The 19,568-nt window shown below is 47.6% G+C and overlaps 1 protein-coding gene across 6 annotated transcripts in view; it reads right to left on the bottom strand.

Annotated features, from left to right (window-relative positions):
• TDRD12 (tudor domain containing 12) overlaps nt 1-19,568 on the bottom strand; it is a 70,569-nt gene that overhangs the window by 40,655 nt on the left and 10,346 nt on the right. For 5 of the 6 annotated variants that reach the window (XM_072782625.1, XM_072782619.1, XM_072782629.1 and 2 more), the window contains exons 3-8: nt 17,338-17,474; nt 14,023-14,142; nt 11,418-11,473; nt 10,249-10,334; nt 4,723-4,912; nt 3,890-3,982 (exon numbers count right to left, since the gene is read on the bottom strand). In XM_072782625.1, the coding sequence (XP_072638726.1) occupies nt 3,890-3,982; nt 4,723-4,912; nt 10,249-10,334; nt 11,418-11,473; nt 14,023-14,142; nt 17,338-17,474 (682 nt within the window). The other variant, XM_072782628.1, reaches the window with a different exon arrangement.

The raw sequence follows: 19,568 nt of genomic DNA on the forward strand, positions 1-19,568 counted from the left end.
TCAGAAAGCAACTTACAGCATTAAATGTATGTATCAGAAAAGAAGATGGAGGGATCCCTGGGTGGCGCAGCGGTTTAGCGCCTGCCTTTGGCCCAGGGCGCGATCCTGGAGACCCGGGATCGAATCCCACGTCAGGCTCCCGGTGCATGGAGCCTGCTTCTCCCTCTGCCTGTGTCTCTGCCTCTCTCTCTCTCTCTCTGTGACTATCATAAATAAATAAAAATTAAAAAAATTAAAAAAAAAAAAAGAAAAGAAGATGGATCTGAAATCAGTAATTGGTGAGGGCTATCCTCCTAGCTTGGAGACAGTTGCCTTCTTGTGTATTCTCACATGAAAGAGAGGGAGCACTCTGGTGTCTTTTCCTCTTCAGACAAGGGTATGAGTATGAGCCCTGCTGGACTAGAGCTCTATTCTTATTATGTCATTTAACCTCTTAAAGACTCTATCTCTAAATACAGTCATGCTCGAGGTGGTTGCGGCTTCAATATATGAATTTCCTGGTTGCGGCTTCAATATATGAATTTCCAGGTCACACAACTCAGTCCACAGCATGATTTTCTTTGGGGAAAAAAAACAATAAAAACAATAAGCCTCTAGCAAAGTTAACTAAGAAAAACCCAGGTGACACAAATTACAAATATCAGAAACGAAAGAATAAACATCACTACAGACCCTATGGACATTAAAAGGATAATTAAGGAGTACTATCAACAACTCTACATTCACACAATTGATAACCCAGATGAACTGGGTCAATTCCTCGAAAGACACAGTTTGCAAAAACTCACACAATTCAGTCCTAAAACTGGTAGGTGGGGGCAGAGAGAAGGGCATCTGATCTGTGCCAGCAGAGGAAGGAACCCTTGCTCCACCGAGAGCAAGACATTGGAGCCCAAGCAGAGTGAGGTGAGTGCCCAGTGGGGGTGGAAGAGGGGAGAGGCTTGGAACCAGGTCAGGTGATGAGGGTGCCTTCCCAAGGGTGGGAGTGAGAGGCAACTAAGTGGGAATGCAGAACCCAAGCAGAAGTGGATCTCCGGGGAAGTGAAATGAAGACAGCGTCCACAGGGTGGCTGTGGATGGCAGGGGGTGGGTCTCAGCCAGAACCAGGTGAGTGATGGAGGCAGGTGAGGTCTGAGGGGTGGCAGTGCTGTCAGCTGACACAGTGAGGAGCGCATCTGTGCAGAAAGGGTAGTAACGGCAGTGAACAACCGGTTATTTATAAACCAGAGTGGTTGCTTCTCTGGAAGACTGACCCCATAAGTAACTGCAGTAGGGATAAAGGCAGACAGGAATCTCACACTCACAGAGGGGCATGAGAATTTGGGAAGGCAGAAAGCCAGAAGAAACCCAGCAGCAGCGGGATCAATCCCGCCAACTGGAAGTACTGGTGTGAACTCCTGGTTTTCAGTACATGGGTCATACACCGATGCAAACAGACACAGACGTAAACGTGTGTGTGCACAGGTGCACATACACGGAGAGCCCCCAGCTCTGTCCACTGAAGGGCGTGGGAGCAACACCACCACCACAGAAAGGGGCACACCTCACTCCCACATCTCGGCTTTGAAATGCTCCTTTAAAAGGAGCCAGGGTAGGGCAGCCCAGGTGGCCCAGCAGTTTAGCGCCCCCTTCAGCTCAGGGTGTGATCCTGGAGTCCTGGGATCCAGTCCCACCTCAGGCTCCCTGCATGGAGCCTGCTTCTCCCTCTGCCTGTGTCTCGGCCTCTGTCTGACATAAATAAATAAAAAATCTTAAAAAAAAAAAAAAAAAAAAAAAAAAAAAAAAGGAGCCAGGGCAACTTGGAGAAATGGTTTATTTCAGGGTCTCAGAGAGGAACCCATACTAATGTGGACTAATGAGCAAATGAAAAGTAATCAGATATTTAAGTTCCGTGGTAGCAGCCTATAAAATATTTACAAGGTGAAGAACTTTCCGTGGAGAAGCCTGCCAGGTGACACCTTCATGAAGCCATCAAAAGGACCTTCACCAGCAATGAGACAAACCAAAGCTCTGCATCCGCTGGCAAGGTGGAATGGGGGGGCACAGCGCCTCCCTGGAGGGATCCCTGGAGGGATCCCCGCCACAGGCGCATAAGCTGAATCTTGTCATGACAAAATGTCTGCGACAGCTGAGGGATATTCTGCTCAACAGTCAGTCTAGAGTCTTCACAAGGGTCAAGGTGATGCTGAGCCGCGTCCCTGTGCCATAAGGAGTCGCGGGGACAAGTGGCCCAACCTGCCTGGCACCTGAGGCTTCGGCGATCGCCATGCGTCCGTGCTGGTCTTCTGAGTTGTCTGGCTCAATTGTGAATATTTTTGAGAATAACCTTGTTTCTGGGTAAAACACACTCCAGTAATGGGGAGAGATCCAGGCAGAAATTTATCCTCACAGGCTTCAGAAAAAGTTCTGCGTAAAGTTCTCCGACTCTTCCGTAATTACATCTGTGATGATCCTAAAATAAAAATCTCCCTAAGAAAGTGGATGCAGGCCCCATGAAAGCAGACACTTGTTTCCTTCCCTGCTGAGCCCTGACGGTGGTCCTGACGCCCCAGGGCTCCTGGGCTGTGTGAGCAGGCTGTCCGAGGAGTCAAGACAGCGTCTAGGACTTGTGGGACCCAGGAAATTTAACAACAATCCCCTACCCCTGGGCAAGCAGAGCAGGACTGATTCCATTTTGTGCTACCCCGGCCACCTCCCCTATGACCCCCACATGACCTGCTTATTGCTTAAGGCGCTGCCCCACCCTAGGCGAGCCGCTGGGCACACCCTAATCGGAAATCGGCTCATAACAATGTAACCCTGCTTTGTGCCCCCCAAAACTGGGCGCTGATTCTGACCAAAGTAATAGGCCAGCTCAAGTGGATCCTATAGGGTAAGGTGTAATTCAATCGGCCCCCTGCGTGTGGACCGACATGACTGTGCAGCTTTCTGCGTATCCCATGGGCCACTGGCCCCGATAAAGTTGCTACGCCTCTTAGTCTCGGGGTCCAAGTCCCTGCTCCGCTGTGTCGGGTGTACTTGGACCCAAGCTCGAGCTTGTAAATAAACCCTCGTGTGTTTGCATCGGTATCGGCTCCTCGGTGGTTTCTCGGATTCGCAATTTTGGGCACAACAGGACTGATAAGCCTCGGGATCGAAAATTAATCATTAAGGGCTTCAAAATCTGGAAACATCCGCCAAAACAAATAGGTAAGGGGAACGATCAAGGTTTACCTCCGGGGAACAGCCTGGGGTGAGGAGAGGCGGGGAAGAGAAAGTTGCTTTTCATCACTTTTCAGTTCTTCTCTGCTAGTTGATTGTTTCACCAAGTAATAACAAAGCATGATACTCTGATTTAGAAAACCGCAAGACAACTTCAAGGAGAAGTGCCAAAAATTAAAATACAATTGAAAATAACTTCTCTCCATGTGTACAAGGAAAAGATCTTTGCCTGGATTCCAAGTAACACCTAATGGATCTGTGACACACCACAACCAGTTATATCTCACATCAGCTTTCCTTTACTTCACCATCAAGACACACAGGTGCATCCCGACACTGACCCCACTAAGGGAGAGCGGGAAATGCTTAGGGTCCAGCAATCCGGGGCTACAGAAACCATGGGGCTCCGTGCTCAGCGGGGGTCGGCTTGGGATTCTCTCCCTCCGTACCCCTCGCCCCCATGCTTGCACATGTACACACACTCTACTACACAAACACATCTTTTTAAAAAATCCTCTAAGGACTGCAATGCAAATTCTGTCAGCATCTGCCCCATAAATTGTTGGTTCCACGAGACTGAGAAAGAGAGAAAGAGAATTACCACAGCCCTTCTAAACAACCCTTATTATCTTTAGACAGTTGAGAGCATCCTTTGATGCTACAAAATAAGGCAAGTGAGTGAACTTACCCAGGATCACAGCACTTGGGCCAAGGTCACCAACACCACCCTTGGGCCACGGATGCTGGAGAGACTGAGCCAGAAAAGTTAAGCCATGTGAATCTGACAGAAAGAACACAATTCAGGATTAAAACATGCAATAAAGCTCCAACAACAAATGCAAAATGCACTGGCACACCACTTCAGCTCCTGCTCTTGCTGGAAGGTCGGGGGAGACCTAACTCCAGGCAGGAAAGCAGTATGAATGAATTAAGGAAAACTGAATTCAGAGAGAAACATTTAAAATTGTTTCCACTGTCCATGACAGTCTATTTCCCTATTAATAAATAATTCTTTTTAATAGTGTCTAAAATGGTAAGTATTTGACCTTGTTTTGGTAACATCTTTAAATTATAAACTTATGTATGGACTTCTGAAAAGATAACTCCATGTTAATAAGAAATTGAGAACAGGGATCCCTGGGGTGGCTCAGCGGTTGAGCACCTGCCTTCAGCTCAGGGCATGATCTCGGAGTCCTGGGCTCCCTGCATGAAGCCTGCTTCTCCCTCTGCCTGTGCTCTGTGCTCTGCATCTCTCTCTGTGTCTCTCATGAATAAATGAATAAAATCTTAAAAAAAAAATTGAGAATAGTTTTTTTCCTAGTCTCATAAAAGCAAACTGTAGCAGCTTAGAACTTCAAAACCTGTCACTGATCCACTAGGATTAAGGGTAAAATATTAAATTCAGAGTCCAAGACTCTGCCTCCATATGGGGAAAAGTTTGTACAAACTTATGTCAGTACAGTAAGATTCATATAAATAAGACAGTTTAAAAGAAACCTGTATCGGTGAGAATCCACTCACTTTCCACTCCTTGAGAATCTTTTCCTTGCAAAAACATTGGCCAAAGAGTAAGTGCAGGATTGAGTTTACTGGAAAAGGATGTTGACTTTATATTCAGTCTTGGTTTCTCTACAGAATCAACATTTTTATTCTCCTTGGGTGATACATAACGAGCAAAGTTCTTCGCAACCAGATCATCGTTAACACAGACCTGCACAATTTTCAACATTTCATGAATAAGACAAATGGAGTCAAGTGACTTGTTCAGAAAATATCCCAAAGTTAACCCCAAAATTCAATCTTGAGAAAAAATTATTTTACAGAACATAATTTGATAGAAACCCATCTCTTGACTTCTGCTCTAGTAATGGTGGAGTAGTTACTTCTGGTCAACCCTCCTTATCAGAAAGACTAAGACTCTGTGCAAAATATGAAATATCTTCTTGAAAGCACTGGGGAGCTAACATGACTGCTAGTCAAGAATCTGAGGGGGGTTTACAAAGGATAAATCATAAAAGGAAAAGCTGATAAATCAGACTATATCAAAATTTAAAATTTCTGCTCTTCAGAAGACATTGGTTAAGAGATAAAAGACAATTCACAGATAGGAAGAAATATTTTTAAAATCTTGTATCTGGATGGACATATATCCAGAATACATAAAGCAACTCTGAAAACTCAATTAAAAGATGACAAAACAACTCAATTAAAAATGGGCAAAATACAATTGAATATTACTCTGCCATAAAGAGACGAGATTTTGGTTATTTGTAACATGAATGGACCTAAAGGGTATTATGTTTAGTGAAATAAGACAGAGAAAGACAAATACCACATGATTTTACCTATACGTGCAGTGAAAAAACAAATGAATAATGTTTAAACAAATAGCAGAAACAGATCCATCAGTACAGAGAACTGACGGAACGGCAGGGGGGTGGGCAAAAGAGTGAAGTCAGAGGTACAGGCTTCCAGGTAGGGGAGGAATAAGTCATGGGAATAAAGGGTTCATAGGGAACAGTCAATGGGACTGTAATGGTGTCGTGCGGTGACAGGTGGAAGCTGACTTGTGGTGAGCCTAGCGTAAGGTCTACACTTGCCAAATCACCCTGTTGTACACCTGAAACATTGTGTTATCAACTATACTTTAAGTTAAAAAGTTATCCAAAAAGTGGGCAAAAGATATGAATACACACTTCATCAAAGAAGGTACACGGATTGCAAACAGCATGTGAAGAGCTCCTCATCGTCATAGGTCATTGCGGAAAAGCAAAGTTAAATCACAATGAGAAACCACTACACTATGAAGGCGGCCATACAAGCACTGAAGAGGACAGAAGGGACTGGAACTCTCACCCACTGCTGATGGGACTGAAAAATAGTTAACCACTTTGGAAAACAGTTTGGCAGTCTCTTGATACCTACAGCACCATCTAGAAATTTGACTCCTAGGTATCTACCCAAGAGAAATGAATGCACAGTTCACAGGAAGCACCGAACATGAATATTCAGAGCAGTTTTTTCTCTAACAGCCCTAACTTCCAAAAGAAGTGAACAGATAAATACACTAAAATATACTGGACAATGGAAGAGCATTTGACAGTAAAAGAAACAATGTGGATATATCCTGAAATAATTTTCTTGCGGGAAAGAAGCCAGGCCAAAAACAGACCACCCTCGGGTATCCTTGTGCTTCTTCGGGGAGCTGGAAGAGGATGGTGGGCCCCGTTTTTCTTTTTCTGGCAAATTTTTGACCTCACGCATCTGCTGTAAGTCCTCTCTGCTAAAAAGCGGACCCTCTGCAGTCACTCCCTGTGAAGTAAGAACAAGTCCTCGTCTGCACACGGCCACAAAGGGAAAGAGACCTACTTGGAATAGCAAGAAGAGAAACAGGTCAGTAGAGAAGTTTAACGATGTTTCACTAGACTAGTCCAAAAGCCAACGTTGTGTTATTCTTACCAAACTGGAAAATAAGCAATGAAAAGCCACAGGGGAAACTGACAAGGACGCGGGGAACCCAAAATGCACCACAAGGAATAACAAAGGAGCCTTATTTGCAAACCAGTAGCATCATCAAGATGAAGCAAGAAAACTGTTGGAAGTAACTCCCGAATACAGTGTTTGGGCTGCTGCAGGCTGTTTGTTTTTAGACAAACGTCTTTTTCACAGGAACATGGGTGAGCAATTCCAGGATTACTTTATGTGAATATTAGAATTAATCAAATTAGGTGTAACTGTAGCTCCCAAGGGCAGGTTTCTCGCTGTTAGAAACAGGTGTCAAGATAAAGAAGGGGGAGGCCACAGGAATGCTGTCAGGCTGGACTGGAGTGAGAGGTGCCGGAGCGCTTTTTTTTTTTTTTTTTGAGAGAGAGAGAATGAGCGTGCACACGTGTGAGTGGGGGAGGGACAGAAAGGGAGGAGAGAGAGAATCTTAGGCAGGCTACAAGCCCAGCACGGAGCCCAACGTGCGGCTCGATCTCACGACCCCGAGCCCTGAACTCAGGCGCCCCAGTACCAGAGCTCTGAAGACACATATGGATGGACCCAGGCATCAATCTGCGTGCGTGTAGACTGGTGCACACACACGTGCTTCCTAACTGCAGAGCGGGCCTACAATCACAGACACCCCAGTAGCAAGGAGCACTTCTTGTGCCCTGGTCCTGCTATCTGAATAACCACTCTTCTTTGAGAAGTGGCTGAGCTGGAAAATGACAAAATTAGCCTAGAGCATCTCGTGGTACCAAAAGTAGGAAGTTTTCAACAATGATGGGGCACACTGAAAGGACACGTAAGCCACTTTGAAGCAGCTGCTAATGGCCAAATCTGAGACAATTTGAGCAAGAAAATAATGATGGTAATGGATTATATCAACCTAGAGTAAAACAAACAGCCGAGAGTCCACACTAAGATACTACTGAATCAATTCATAAATGAGGAAGAAGGGCCAGTTCTTTTTTTATAGAATTCCAATTAAAATGTAGAAGGCCTGGGGCTCCTGGGTGGTGTAGTCTGTTGAGTGTCTGACTCGGTTTCAGTTCAGGTCATGCTCTCAGGTCGTGATGTTGAACCCTGCATCAGGCTCCTGGCTCAGCGGAAAGTCTGCTTAAGATCGTCTCTCCCTCTCCCTCTGCCTCCAATGCACACACTTGCTCTCTCTCTCTTTCTCCTCTCAAAATAAATAAATCTTAAAAAAAAAAGGGGGGGGGGATCTCTGGGTGGCTCAGCGGTTTAGCACCTGCCTTGGGCCCAGGACATGATCCTGGAGTCCCAGGATCAAATCCCACATAGGGCTCCCTGCATGGAGCCTGCTTCTCCCTCTGCTTCTCTATCTCTCTCTCATTCTCTCTCTGTGTGTGTCTCATGAATAAATAAATAAAATATTTTTTTTTTAAAAAGGTAGAATGCCTTACAGATAAGCTTTGCAGGGTTAGGAAATGACAATGTTGGAGAGGACGTGGAGAAAGGAGAACCCCCGTACACTGCTGGTGGTAATGCAAGCTGGTGCAGCCACTCTGGAAAACAATGAGGTTCATCAAAAAATTGAAAACAGAGCTACCCTATGACCCAGTAATTGCACTACTAGGTAACTACCCCGAGGATACAAATGTAGTGATCAGATGGGGCACCTGCACCCCAATGTTGATAGCAGCAATGTCCATAATAGCCAAACTGTGGAAAGAGCCCAGATGCCCATCAACAAATAAAGAAGATGTCTATCTTCTGCACACAACAGAATATTAGTCAACCATCAAAGAATGAAATCTTGCCATTTGCAATGACGTGGATGGAACTGGAGGGTATTATGCTAAGTGAAGTAAGTCAACCAGAGAAAGACAATTATCAAATAATCTCACTCATGTGGAATTTAAGAAACAAAACAGATGAACATAGGGGAAGGGAAGGAAAAATAAAGTAAGATGAAATCAGAGAGGGAGACAACTCGTAAGAGACCCTTAATCATAGGAAATAAACTGAGGGTTGCTGGAGGGGAAGGGAGTTGGGGAGATGGGGTAACTGGGTGATGGGCATTAAGGAGGGCACGTGATGTTGTATGTGAGCGATGAATCACTGAGTTCTACCTCTGAAACTCTTAATACACAAATGTTAATCAAATTTAAATTTTTAAAAAATGAAAAAATAAGTTACTGCTTCTTTGCTCAAAAAAATAAAAAAGAAAGAAGCTTTGCAGGCAAGAATCACTGAGGGTAATTTGCAGACTCAGACCATCTCTCCATAAGATACTTAATTTGAAAAGGAAAAAGCAGTAACTCTATAGGACACACCCACGGACACCACCATCACCAGCAAACATCACCGTAACCAGGTGATTGAAGGTCAGCCTGACCAGTGATGAGCTATTTCAACACCAGAAACCAACCCCCCCAGGATGCCTGGAGACATCGAAAATGTACAACCTCAATCTAATCCCATCACACAAATCCAACCTGAGCAACAACACGATAACCGTCATATAACTACAAAATAAGCGTCAAGGTCTTAAAAGATGAGGAGAGGCTGGAGGATACTAAGGAGACAGTGTGGGATCCTGGATTGGGTCCTTGAGCACAAAAAGGAAATCAGTGGGAACACGGAAAAAATTCAAATTAGGTCTGTGGATTTATTAAAATAGCACTTTATCAGCATTAATTTTCCGGTTTTAATTGCTGTGCGTTAGTCTGCATGGTTAACGTAAGGAGAACCCAGGTCAAGCACACATAAAAGCCTCTGTCCTATTTCTGCACTTCTCCGATAAGTGTGAAACTATTTCAAAAGTAAGTTTTAACATAAATCCGTGGGGAAGATGCCTTCCGTGGGCCTGAGTAGCCGTGCATCTGCACCTCCATCCACATCCACACTCGGTGCACACCTTTTGCACCTTGAGCCACCCTCCATAAGGGGCAGCCTCCCTAATGGTAACAGCTGACACCGGGGGCAGGGAGTTCACCTGGGACGCCCACTCCCTTCCTACTCGTGTTACCTCCGCTCTCTACGATGAGCATGTACTACACACAGTGAGACAATCACGGGGAGAAAAAGAAGCAGTGAACTCAAACCACATCAAATAACGTCTCTTTATAAAAATTACCTCCTGTTACAAGAAAATGACATTTTATATTCATCACTGTAAGAATAATTTGTCTGTTAACTAAAATGTTGCCTAAATAAAACACTGAGCTGATTTTGAAGAACAATCAAAAAAAGAAAACACAGTTCTGGCTGACTTCTGATCTACGCCAGACCTTAAAAGATTAAGAGCACTTCCGCGCTGGGGCGCCAGGGTGGCTCAGTGGGCTGAGCGTCTGACTCTCCTCTTGGCTCAGGTCACGATCTCAGGGTTGTGAGAAGTTCTGCACTGCTGGGTTCTGCACTCCACGTGAAGCCTGCCTGAGATTCTCTCTCTCCCCCTCTGCCCCTTCTCCAAAAGAAAAAAATTTTTTCCACGCTGTGTGAATGACACTCTTTTTTCCTTGGTGTTTACTCTGTCTCGTTAACACAGAAAATTTAAGTAAGGATAAAACATTTTTAAAACACGATTCTTTCACTCACTTTTTCATTTTCTATGGTTGCATAAAGGTAGACCTCAAAAGTGTCTTGTTCCACAGCACATAATTTGGCTTCCACCTGGGTGGTTGCTAAATAGCATAAATGAAAAACAATAAATACATCAGCTGATATTGGAACAATCCTATTCCACCTGTTAATCTTCACCAACCACTTAGGATCGCCCAGCATCACTGTATCTAATGGTTTCCCCCTGCTGGGTGAGCGAGTGGAGGCAAAGGCTCTCGTGGCGAGGAGTTGGTGGTTCTTGGCCCTCTTCCCAAGTCTCCTTGCCAGTCTGATACCTGAGTCCGTTCCACCCTGCGCGCACCCTTCAAGTCAGAGCCCTCAGCCACTCAGACCCAAGAACCCAAACCGCAGCCCCAGGCCCGGGGACCCTCAGGCACCACGCTAAGTCCTTCGCAAACATGTTTCATGGCACACCTGTCCCTGTCACTTACAGGTGAGGGACCCGGCCCAGAGGAGGCTGCAGGGAAGCCGCGGGCAGGATGCAATCCCCGGCGCTCTGGTTCTTCCACACCTGTGTCTCCCAGTGGGCTCGCAAGGGCCCCGACTCCAAAGCCAGAGACCCTCCCGGCCTCCCATTTCCACTGGGTCCAGCATCTGGCTGTTCCTCTGCCCAGACAGGGGGCAGTGGAAAAGGGCCAGCACCCCAGGCATTTCATACTCACTTCTTGGAACACAGCGACTTGGCACCTGCCTGCCAGGGGTTTGGCCCAGGAGGCTGTACTTTACAGAGAGAACACACTGTACAGCTGCTCTGAGACAGACCACACACTTTAAATCGGCAATAGGGATCATTACACGATCAGTACCCAGGAAAAAAGTCTAGCTTTCCATCAACAGCCGGTTCAGGGAAATGCACGGACATCTATCTTGCAGTGCGCAGCTTCCATGTAGACGAAGGGTCCCTCACTCAAACAGCCCCTTCTAATTTCAACTCTCAATTGCTTATGTCCACCTCCACCCCCAAACTTTCAGGGGTGCAGAGTTGCTGTGACATGGGGCAGGAGGAGTCCCAGGTAACAGATGTGCCCCTGTGAGGAGGGGCACACAGCTGCACGTGGCCATCTCGAACCCCCTTGTCAATGGGAAGCACACCAGCTGGGGCGCCAGTTCAAAGCAGGTCGCGGTGGTGATTGCACCTGCCCTACCTTTTAGGATGTTCTGGAAGTACTGCACAGCTGCACTGTCCCACTTCTTGGCTGGTCTGGAACAGTAAACAGATGCAAGCTTACCAAATAACACTCTGAGGCTAAGACACCAACGTCACTTTGTTAAGCCACATGCTGGATGTTTCTGAGATTACGTGTTGAATGTGTGATGCCTGGCTCTGCTCTGGCGGTGAGGACCTCAGCTGCACGCTGCCACGGGCTCCTCTCCGCACTGCCGCCTGTAACCCAGTGCACACACTCTCTGAGAACGGGCCACGCCTGCCCCCCAGGGACCAGGGACCCACCTGTGTCCGCAGCCAGAACACGAGCTCCCGGGGCAGGGATGCTGCGCATGCGGTGTCCCGCCACACAGGCTGGCACAGAGCGAGGGCTCTGTGTGTGCCAGTTGGACCACCGCGCTAGAGTGGCCGGGGGAAAGCCACCAGCCAGGCTCTCATGGTGTTCCCACACCTCTCCTCTGTCTCCCACTTTCCTCTGATGATCTTGCCCTTCCCTGTGCTGTGGAAAGGAAATCCTAAGAGCCATAGACAGCGGAAGATGAGGAGGAACCAGTATTTTGAGGCATGGAACAAAAACAACTAAGTAAGGGTAGAGTGATACGTTGATGTTTCTCGGCTGGTTTGATTTTCCAAAGATGCCCTCATCATCCTGCTTAAGGATCAAAAGAAGTAACAAAGCACCCAACCCCACGCTGAGGCGAAGGTATTACTCTATTTCTACTAAAAAAGATATTGAGCACATTACTCCAAGAAAATCACAGTGTTCCTAAAAGAAGTAAAAAAAAAAAAAATTAAGACAGTAATTTTAAAACCTTACTACACATACCAAAAATTACCTAGTAAGTTAAAAAAAAAAAAAAACCTGTAGTAGATTCCTAATAAGAAAATGGGCCAAGAGAAAAATCAATCTAGGCCATTAACAGGTAAACCAGTCCTTCAGTCTGTGTCTATCTCTTACACACGTGAATAACCACAGAAGAGACACTCAACTTCACAAGTTAGAAAAATACAAAGGAAAATGATACCATTTTCATACAACAAACAAGCAAAACTTTAAAAAGCCTGATGATAGTCAGCGTTGCGTGGGAAAAGCAACCTTCTCTGTACCCTGGTGACATGAGGATACGCTGCTAGTCCTTCTGGAGGACCATGTGACAAAATCTATAAAAACCGTAATTCACGCATTGAGACAGACATCCTAGATGCGCTGCAAACACTGAGGGTGTGCCCAAGGCTGGCGAAGGTGGTCACACAGAGGGGGAGCTGGACGGGGGCAGACGGGCACCAGAGTCAGCCCTGGCAGGAAGGGAGACGGCTGCGCTGGGGGACAGGTGGGAGGCAGGGGTGCTGCTCGCAGGGGACCCGCTGGCCTCGAGTCTCTGAGGACAGAGGTGGCCTGGGCTGGCGCAGGGAGCCTGGCGGGGCACACTGGCGTCAGCAGGGACAAAGGGGTTCAGCACCTACTAGTACAGCTTCTGAGGCCAGCCCTGGGGGGATGCACTTGCAATCTCACGGGAACTACAGGTGCTGCGGGTGCGGGGAGTGGGAATGGAGGGTCTTCACACATCCCGTGAGAGCATCCACTGGAAAGGTGGCTTCCAAGTCCAGGGAACAAGATGCAACATCACCAGGGCATACAAGCTAAGCGGGTACTGTGCTGTGCCCTGGTTTTTCTTCCCATAATGCCATGGTCCCTGGTGGGGGTAGCAGTGGAAAGGTAGAGCTGCCCCAGGGCCTCAGGTAGCACTCAGGTCACGACAGTGGAGATCGCAGCCCTACCCCTGCCACCGTGCTGCCCAGTGCAGGGCCCCTGGTTAGTCCTGCACAATCCCTGGCAGTGTGGCCCAGACTAGGAAAACAGGGCAACGATGGGGGGGAGGTGTGGGCTGGTATGTGCACCCCCATATGCTTTATTTGGATTTATCCATATTCTTGCGGGGATGTGCAGCACAGGGTGGCCTGGAGATAGTCCAGCTGGCTCTCAAGAGAGGAATGGTTAAACACAGCCAGTGGCCAGTTATGTTCACCCCAGGAAGTCCAAGAGGAGAAAGCAGCACACGTACTAGCAAAGAGCTTCCGCACATTCTTGGGTTAAACGTGCAAATAAGGCAGTAGGTTCTAATTTTCATGAAAGGCTCCACACAAATTAACACAAATAAAGCACTGAACAAGGTCTGTAAGCTCAGAGCCTGAACAGGTCCCAAGAGGCCTGGTGGGAGGGGGTCGGGGACGGGATGGGGTAAGGGCTGGGGAAAAAGGCAATGGATTGTTTTTGGTTTTTTTTAATGCTCCATGATCCTAGTCCCAGGGTTTCACCTTACAGTTATTTTATTACTCTTTGTAAATTAAAAGAAGTTGCAGCCTGCTCCAAACCCCCTCAAGTGCAGCCTTGGGGGGGGGGGGCTGCCCGGGGAGCTCCACGTGGCCAGGTGCCATAGACACACACCTGCCCAGAGGTCTGCTGAAGAACAAGGGGCCTCTGGAACGGCCTAGCGCTTCTCAAGGGGAGCAGGTTCCACATAAACAGCACACACTCAATTTCAGATGTTTCCTCTGATTCAGCACGTGTTACCAGGGGCACTTACACAATCTCGGCGCTATCTTCACAGAAGTCAATGTGTAACGTAACAGGCTTCGTGCAGTACAGCCTGAATTTTTTCGCTCGGTAGGGAAGCTGCATGAAAGTTTCTACTGCAACCCGGATGCTTAACAGCAAAACAGAAACAGTTCTATTATATTAAAGAAAACTCACGCAGAACACATCTCTTTCAAGTACACGCATGTGATCCACCTAAAACAGGCCCAAACCAATTCTTTCTGTTCCTCGTATAGCTGCCAGCAGCAGCAGGTGCTGGAGACGTTTGCCCAGGTGCGTGCGTGTGTGGGGAGCTGATCCTCGGAGCGGGGAGGGAATAAAATCTTACTCTTCTTAATAGACAGAACATACACAAGTATCCAGTGCCTCCTTGGTGCTAAAGCTCCATGCTGTGGGGGCAGGGAGTATTAGGAAAGTCATGTCTAACAAGGCTCCTCAGACGAAGAAACACTAGGAAATAATGAGCAATCCTGTCAAGTCACTTCTACTTCAGATTTTAAACTTTCGATCTTTTTAATAATAAATTTATTTTTTATTGGTGTTCAATTTGTCAACATACAGAATAACACCCAGTGCTCATCCCGTCAAGTGCCCCCCTCAGTGCCCATTGCCCATTCACCCCCACCCCCGGCCCTCCTCCCCTTCCACCACCCCTAGTTCGTTTCCCAGAGTTAGGAGTCTTTATGTTCTGTCTCCCTTTCTGATATTTCCCACCCATTTCTTCTCCCTCCCCTTATATTCCCTTTCACTGTTATTTATATTTCCCAAATGAATGAGAACACATAATGTCAATGTTACCCAGGGCAATTTACACGTTTAATGCAATCCCTATCAAAATACCATGGACTTTCTTCAGAGAATTAGAACAAATTATTTTAAGATTTGTGTGGAATCAGAAAAGACCCCGAATAGCCAGGGGAATTTTAAAAAAGAAAACCATATCTGGGGGCATCACAATGCCAGATTTCAGGTTGTACTACAAAGCTGTGGTCATCAAGACAGTGTGGTCCTGGCATAAAAACAGACACATAGATCCATGGAACAGAATAGAGAATCCAGAAGTGGATCCTGAACTTTATGGTCAACTAATATGCGATAAAGCAGGAAAGACTATCCACTGGAAGAAAGTCTCTTCAACAAATGGTGCTGGGAACAAGGGACATCCACATGCAGAAGAATGAAACTAGACCACTCTCTTGCACCAGACACAAAGATAAACTCAAAATGGATGAAAGATCTAAATGTGAGACAAGATTCCATCAAAATCCTAGAGGAGAACACAGGCAACACCCTTTTTGAACTCGGCCACAGTAACTTCTTGCAAGATACATCCATGAAGGCAAAAGAAACAAAAGCAAAAATGAACTATTGGGACTTTATCAAGAAGCTTTTGCACAGCAAAGGATACAGTCAACAAAACTCAAAGACAACCCACAGAATGGGAGAAGATCTTTGCAAATGACGTGTCAGATAAAGGACTAGTTTCCAAGATCTGTAAAGAACTTATTAAACTCAACAGCAAAGAAACAATCCAATCCTGAAATGGGCAAAAGACATGAAGAGAAATCTCACAGAGGAAGACATAGACGTGGCCAACACACACATGAGAAGATGCTCCACATCACTGGCCATCAGGGAAATACGAATCAAAACCACAATGAGATCCCACCTCACACCAGTGAGAATGGGGAAAATTCACAAGGCAGGAAACCACGAATGTTGGAGAGGATGCGGAGAAAAGGGAACCCTCCTGCACTGTTGGTGGGAATGGGAACTGGTGCAGCCACCCTGGAAAACTGTGTGGAGGTTCCTCAAAGAGTTAAAAATAGACCTGCCCTACGACCCAGCAATTGCACTGCTGGGGATTTACCCCAAAGATACAGATGCAGTGAAACGCCGGGACACCTGCACCCCGATGTTTCTAGCAGCAATGGCCACAGTAGCCAAACTGGAAGGAGCCTCGGTGTCCATCGACAGATGATGGATAGAGAAGATGTGGTCTATGTGTACAATGGAATATTCCTCAGCCATTAGGAATAACAAATACCCACCATTTGCTTCAACGTGGATGGAACTGGAGGGTATGATGCTGAGTGAAATGAGTCAATCGGAGAAGGACAAACATTGTATGTTCTCATTCATTTGGGGAATATAAACTTTCGATCTTAATACACAACCTGAATCACAGTTTTTGTAAATGAGCGGCTGTTGGCTGTGTTTTTTGAGCATATGTTTTTATAATTAGTATTCACCAATTCTGCACAAAAAAGGGGCTGAGATTTGATAGATACGTTGCTCGGCACCTTTATTTCCTTTCTTCAGCCCGCGGACCACTTGGACACATCGTTTTGACAGAAGCAGTCCTGGATGCCCCGTACGGGCAGCCTCACGGCCTCGTCTCCCCGTTCAGAAAACGGTGGCCGTCCTACCTGCCCCTCGAGGCCTCCCTGCACACTAGTTAATCACAGGCTTCTCTTGCCTCAAACTCCAAATACTAAAAATCTTTCCAAACAAACACAACCTTTACTTTTTTAACAATTACGGTTATAAAAGCGCAGAATCACAAGCTAGAATAGGCCTCTACCTTTTTTTTCTTAAATATCTGCAAATTCCCGACGTCTGAGAAGCCTTTCTGCCATGAAATTCTTTACTCTTAATGCAACTCAGGTCTGTCTGGTATCGCTCTTTTGGAAGGAGGGGCCTCACGTTAACTATTAAATTGATAACCTCTTACGCTAGGATGGGAAAGTAGGAAAAAATTGACCACAAACACAAAGGCTGACTCGTGGCCAGTGTTTTGTGATCAACTGTTAAAGGGTGGTCCTGGAGCCGAGGAGGGCTCCTCCTGAACCGTCCCCCACCTTCTGGAGCTGCGGGTCATGCCCTCAGGAGTGCCCCAAGGGTGCTCCACTCCCCGCTACCCGAGGCTGCACCCACACACACCCCTCCTGGGGGGATGAGACGACTTTCCGCCTCCAGTGGCGTCTTCCCCGCAGCTGAGCCTCCGGCAGGACCCACTGCATCCCAGGAATGCACTGAGAGGGGAGCCCCGGTGGGGTGAGCACCTGGCCCTTCCAGGTAGGAAGGTGGAGGGAGGGCCCAGCTGGAGGGCCGAGTCCTCCCTGTGAGCACCTGCTCCCACACCGGCTGCACGGAGAGCCGCAATCTGCAAGCCTTCCCCATGGAAAACTAAAAACATTCCAGTTCCACGACCTCTATCCTCTCACTGTGTAAACGGACACTCTCCTTTAATACTGACTGTCGTCTCCGTAAAGGGCCTACGGCAAAAGCAGCCCGTACGTACTTTTTAGATTTCACCGGGATGTACTTGGCAAAATCCACGAGGAAACACTCCGCCAGGTAATGGTCTGCCGAAGACACGATCGACTTGATAACGGCCCTGCACCAGCACTTCAGCTCCTGACAATACACCACGCAGACCTACAACGAAGAACCCTCAGCGGTAAGACCTCGGGGTGCAGGGAGCACCAAGAGGCACCCCCAAACCATCTCAGCCCACACTGTGCCTCCGGGAAGAGGAAGGCGTGGCAGGAGGCCGGGCTGCCCATGCTGCCCACTGCTGGGCGGCGAATGGGGCACGGGGCCCCCGAGGCCCACCGGTGGCTCCCCCACTATGGTCGGTCTGACTCCTTAACTAAGAACAAGTTTTTGAAAGTAAAAGAAGGAAAACGTGTTGCTTTGCCCTCTTCAAGCAGAAAACACAGCTTAGAAACAATGGGACGCCTGGGTGGCTGGGCCGTTGAGCCTCTGCCTTCGGCTCAGGCCCTGATCCTGGAGACCCGGGATCGAGTCCCGCGTCGGGCTCCCTGCATAGAGCCTGCTTCTCCCTCTGCCTGTGTCTCTGCCTCTCTCTGTGTGTCTCTGATGAATAAATAAATAAAATCTTAAAAAGAAAAGAAAAAAAGAAACAATCGCCAAGCAGGTTGCCAGACCCCTGCGAACCTGTGCCCCAGGCTCGGACCCCCGAGTCCCACAGCAGGGCTGTTACTGCAGCCGGTGGGTCTGCTGTTTGCTGTCGCAGCTGAGCCCCAGCTCGGGGACGACGTGGCTGCCCGCTGCGTCCCAGGCCCTGCACCCAGTCTCCAGCAACTGCCGCTCCGCGACTCAAGAAATGAGCACCCGCCCGCGGCCCCGCTCCAGGGACACTGCCCTGCAGGAGGGACAGCCGCCTGGGTCCTGATGTCCCGGTGGACGGCCAGGCCACAGAGGACTCGACTGCGACCCCGGCAGGCAAGCCAGACGCTGCCCGCAGGCTCGTGAGGAGCCCCCGGGGAGAGAGCTGCGTCCGGCAGGAGGAGGTGAGCCGGCTGCGCTCCAGGACCGAAGCTGGACACGTGCAGCTGCCGTTTCGCAACAGGTGGGCTCCTGGGGGCCGCACAGAATCGCAAAGTCCAGCACTCGAGAGAAATCGTGCCAAAGGAGGGAGGGTGTCTCTGTTTAATGCTTAAGTCAAAGCAAACTGTAGGAATGGTGCAAACAGGTAATAAATAGTTCACGCAGCCAGCCAGCCTTGAACTGGGGGCTTATGGGGCTTCCACCAACCCAACGTGGGGTCATTTAAGTATCAAGAACAACGATTACAGTGCATGGATATATTAAAAGCCATGAGTTCAAGCATTACTTTAAAAATGAAGAGGAAGAGGGACGCCTGGGTGGCTCAGCGGTTGAGCATCTGCCTTTGCCTCAGGGCGTGATCCTGGGGTCCTGGGATCGAGTCTTGCATCAAGCTCCCCACAGGGAGCCTGCTTCTCCCTCTGCCTGTGTCTCTGCCTCTCTCTGTCTCTCTCTCATGAATAAACAAAATATTTATTTAAAAATGAAGAGGAAGAGAGAAAAACAACACAGACCCCTGGACACCCGTGTAGACAGCTGGGCACGAACCTCTATGTCAGTAAGGGAAACACTCAAGCAATGCTTCTACCTTTCCAGTATGAACCGTACTGCACCAGCGAAGCCTCCTTTTTGCTGCTCATGACTTTGGCCAACAAGTTAATGGTATGGAAAAGAATAAGAAATGTTATTAATGATGATTTTCTTAAAAGGGGGACCGGATTCAAGTAATTTCTCATTTTTCTCATAACTTAAAAATTATAAACCTCTTTCCAGTAGAAAAACTCAAACTCTTCTGAAAAGTGACTATGGGCAGAGAGAATCAGACAATGGGCCCGGGAGCAAAGGTTGCAAGAAAGTAAGAAAGGGTGATGATGCGAGAAGGAAAATAAACAAGCATGAGTTGGCCAAAGTCTCAGGCAGCACAAGGGAGGTACTGGCCCTAGCCTGAAAACCCTCAAGCCCTCTTGGCTGAGGCCCCCACACCTGTGATAGCTCTAGAATAACCCTCTGGTTCCCAGCCCGGATGCTTGAACTTGGAGGACACTCCATCTCCTGCTGCCCCACATGAATCTTGTATAACCTCTGCTTCCCAAAACCAGCCTGAACCTCGCACAAGGCAATGATTATAGATAATTAAAATACTATACAAGCTTTTATTGCCAAAAGAGTGTGCATTTTAAG

The sequence above is a fragment of the Canis lupus genome, chromosome 1 (assembly GCF_048164855.1).
Source record: "Canis lupus baileyi chromosome 1, mCanLup2.hap1, whole genome shotgun sequence".
NCBI lineage: Eukaryota > Metazoa > Chordata > Mammalia > Carnivora > Canidae > Canis > Canis lupus.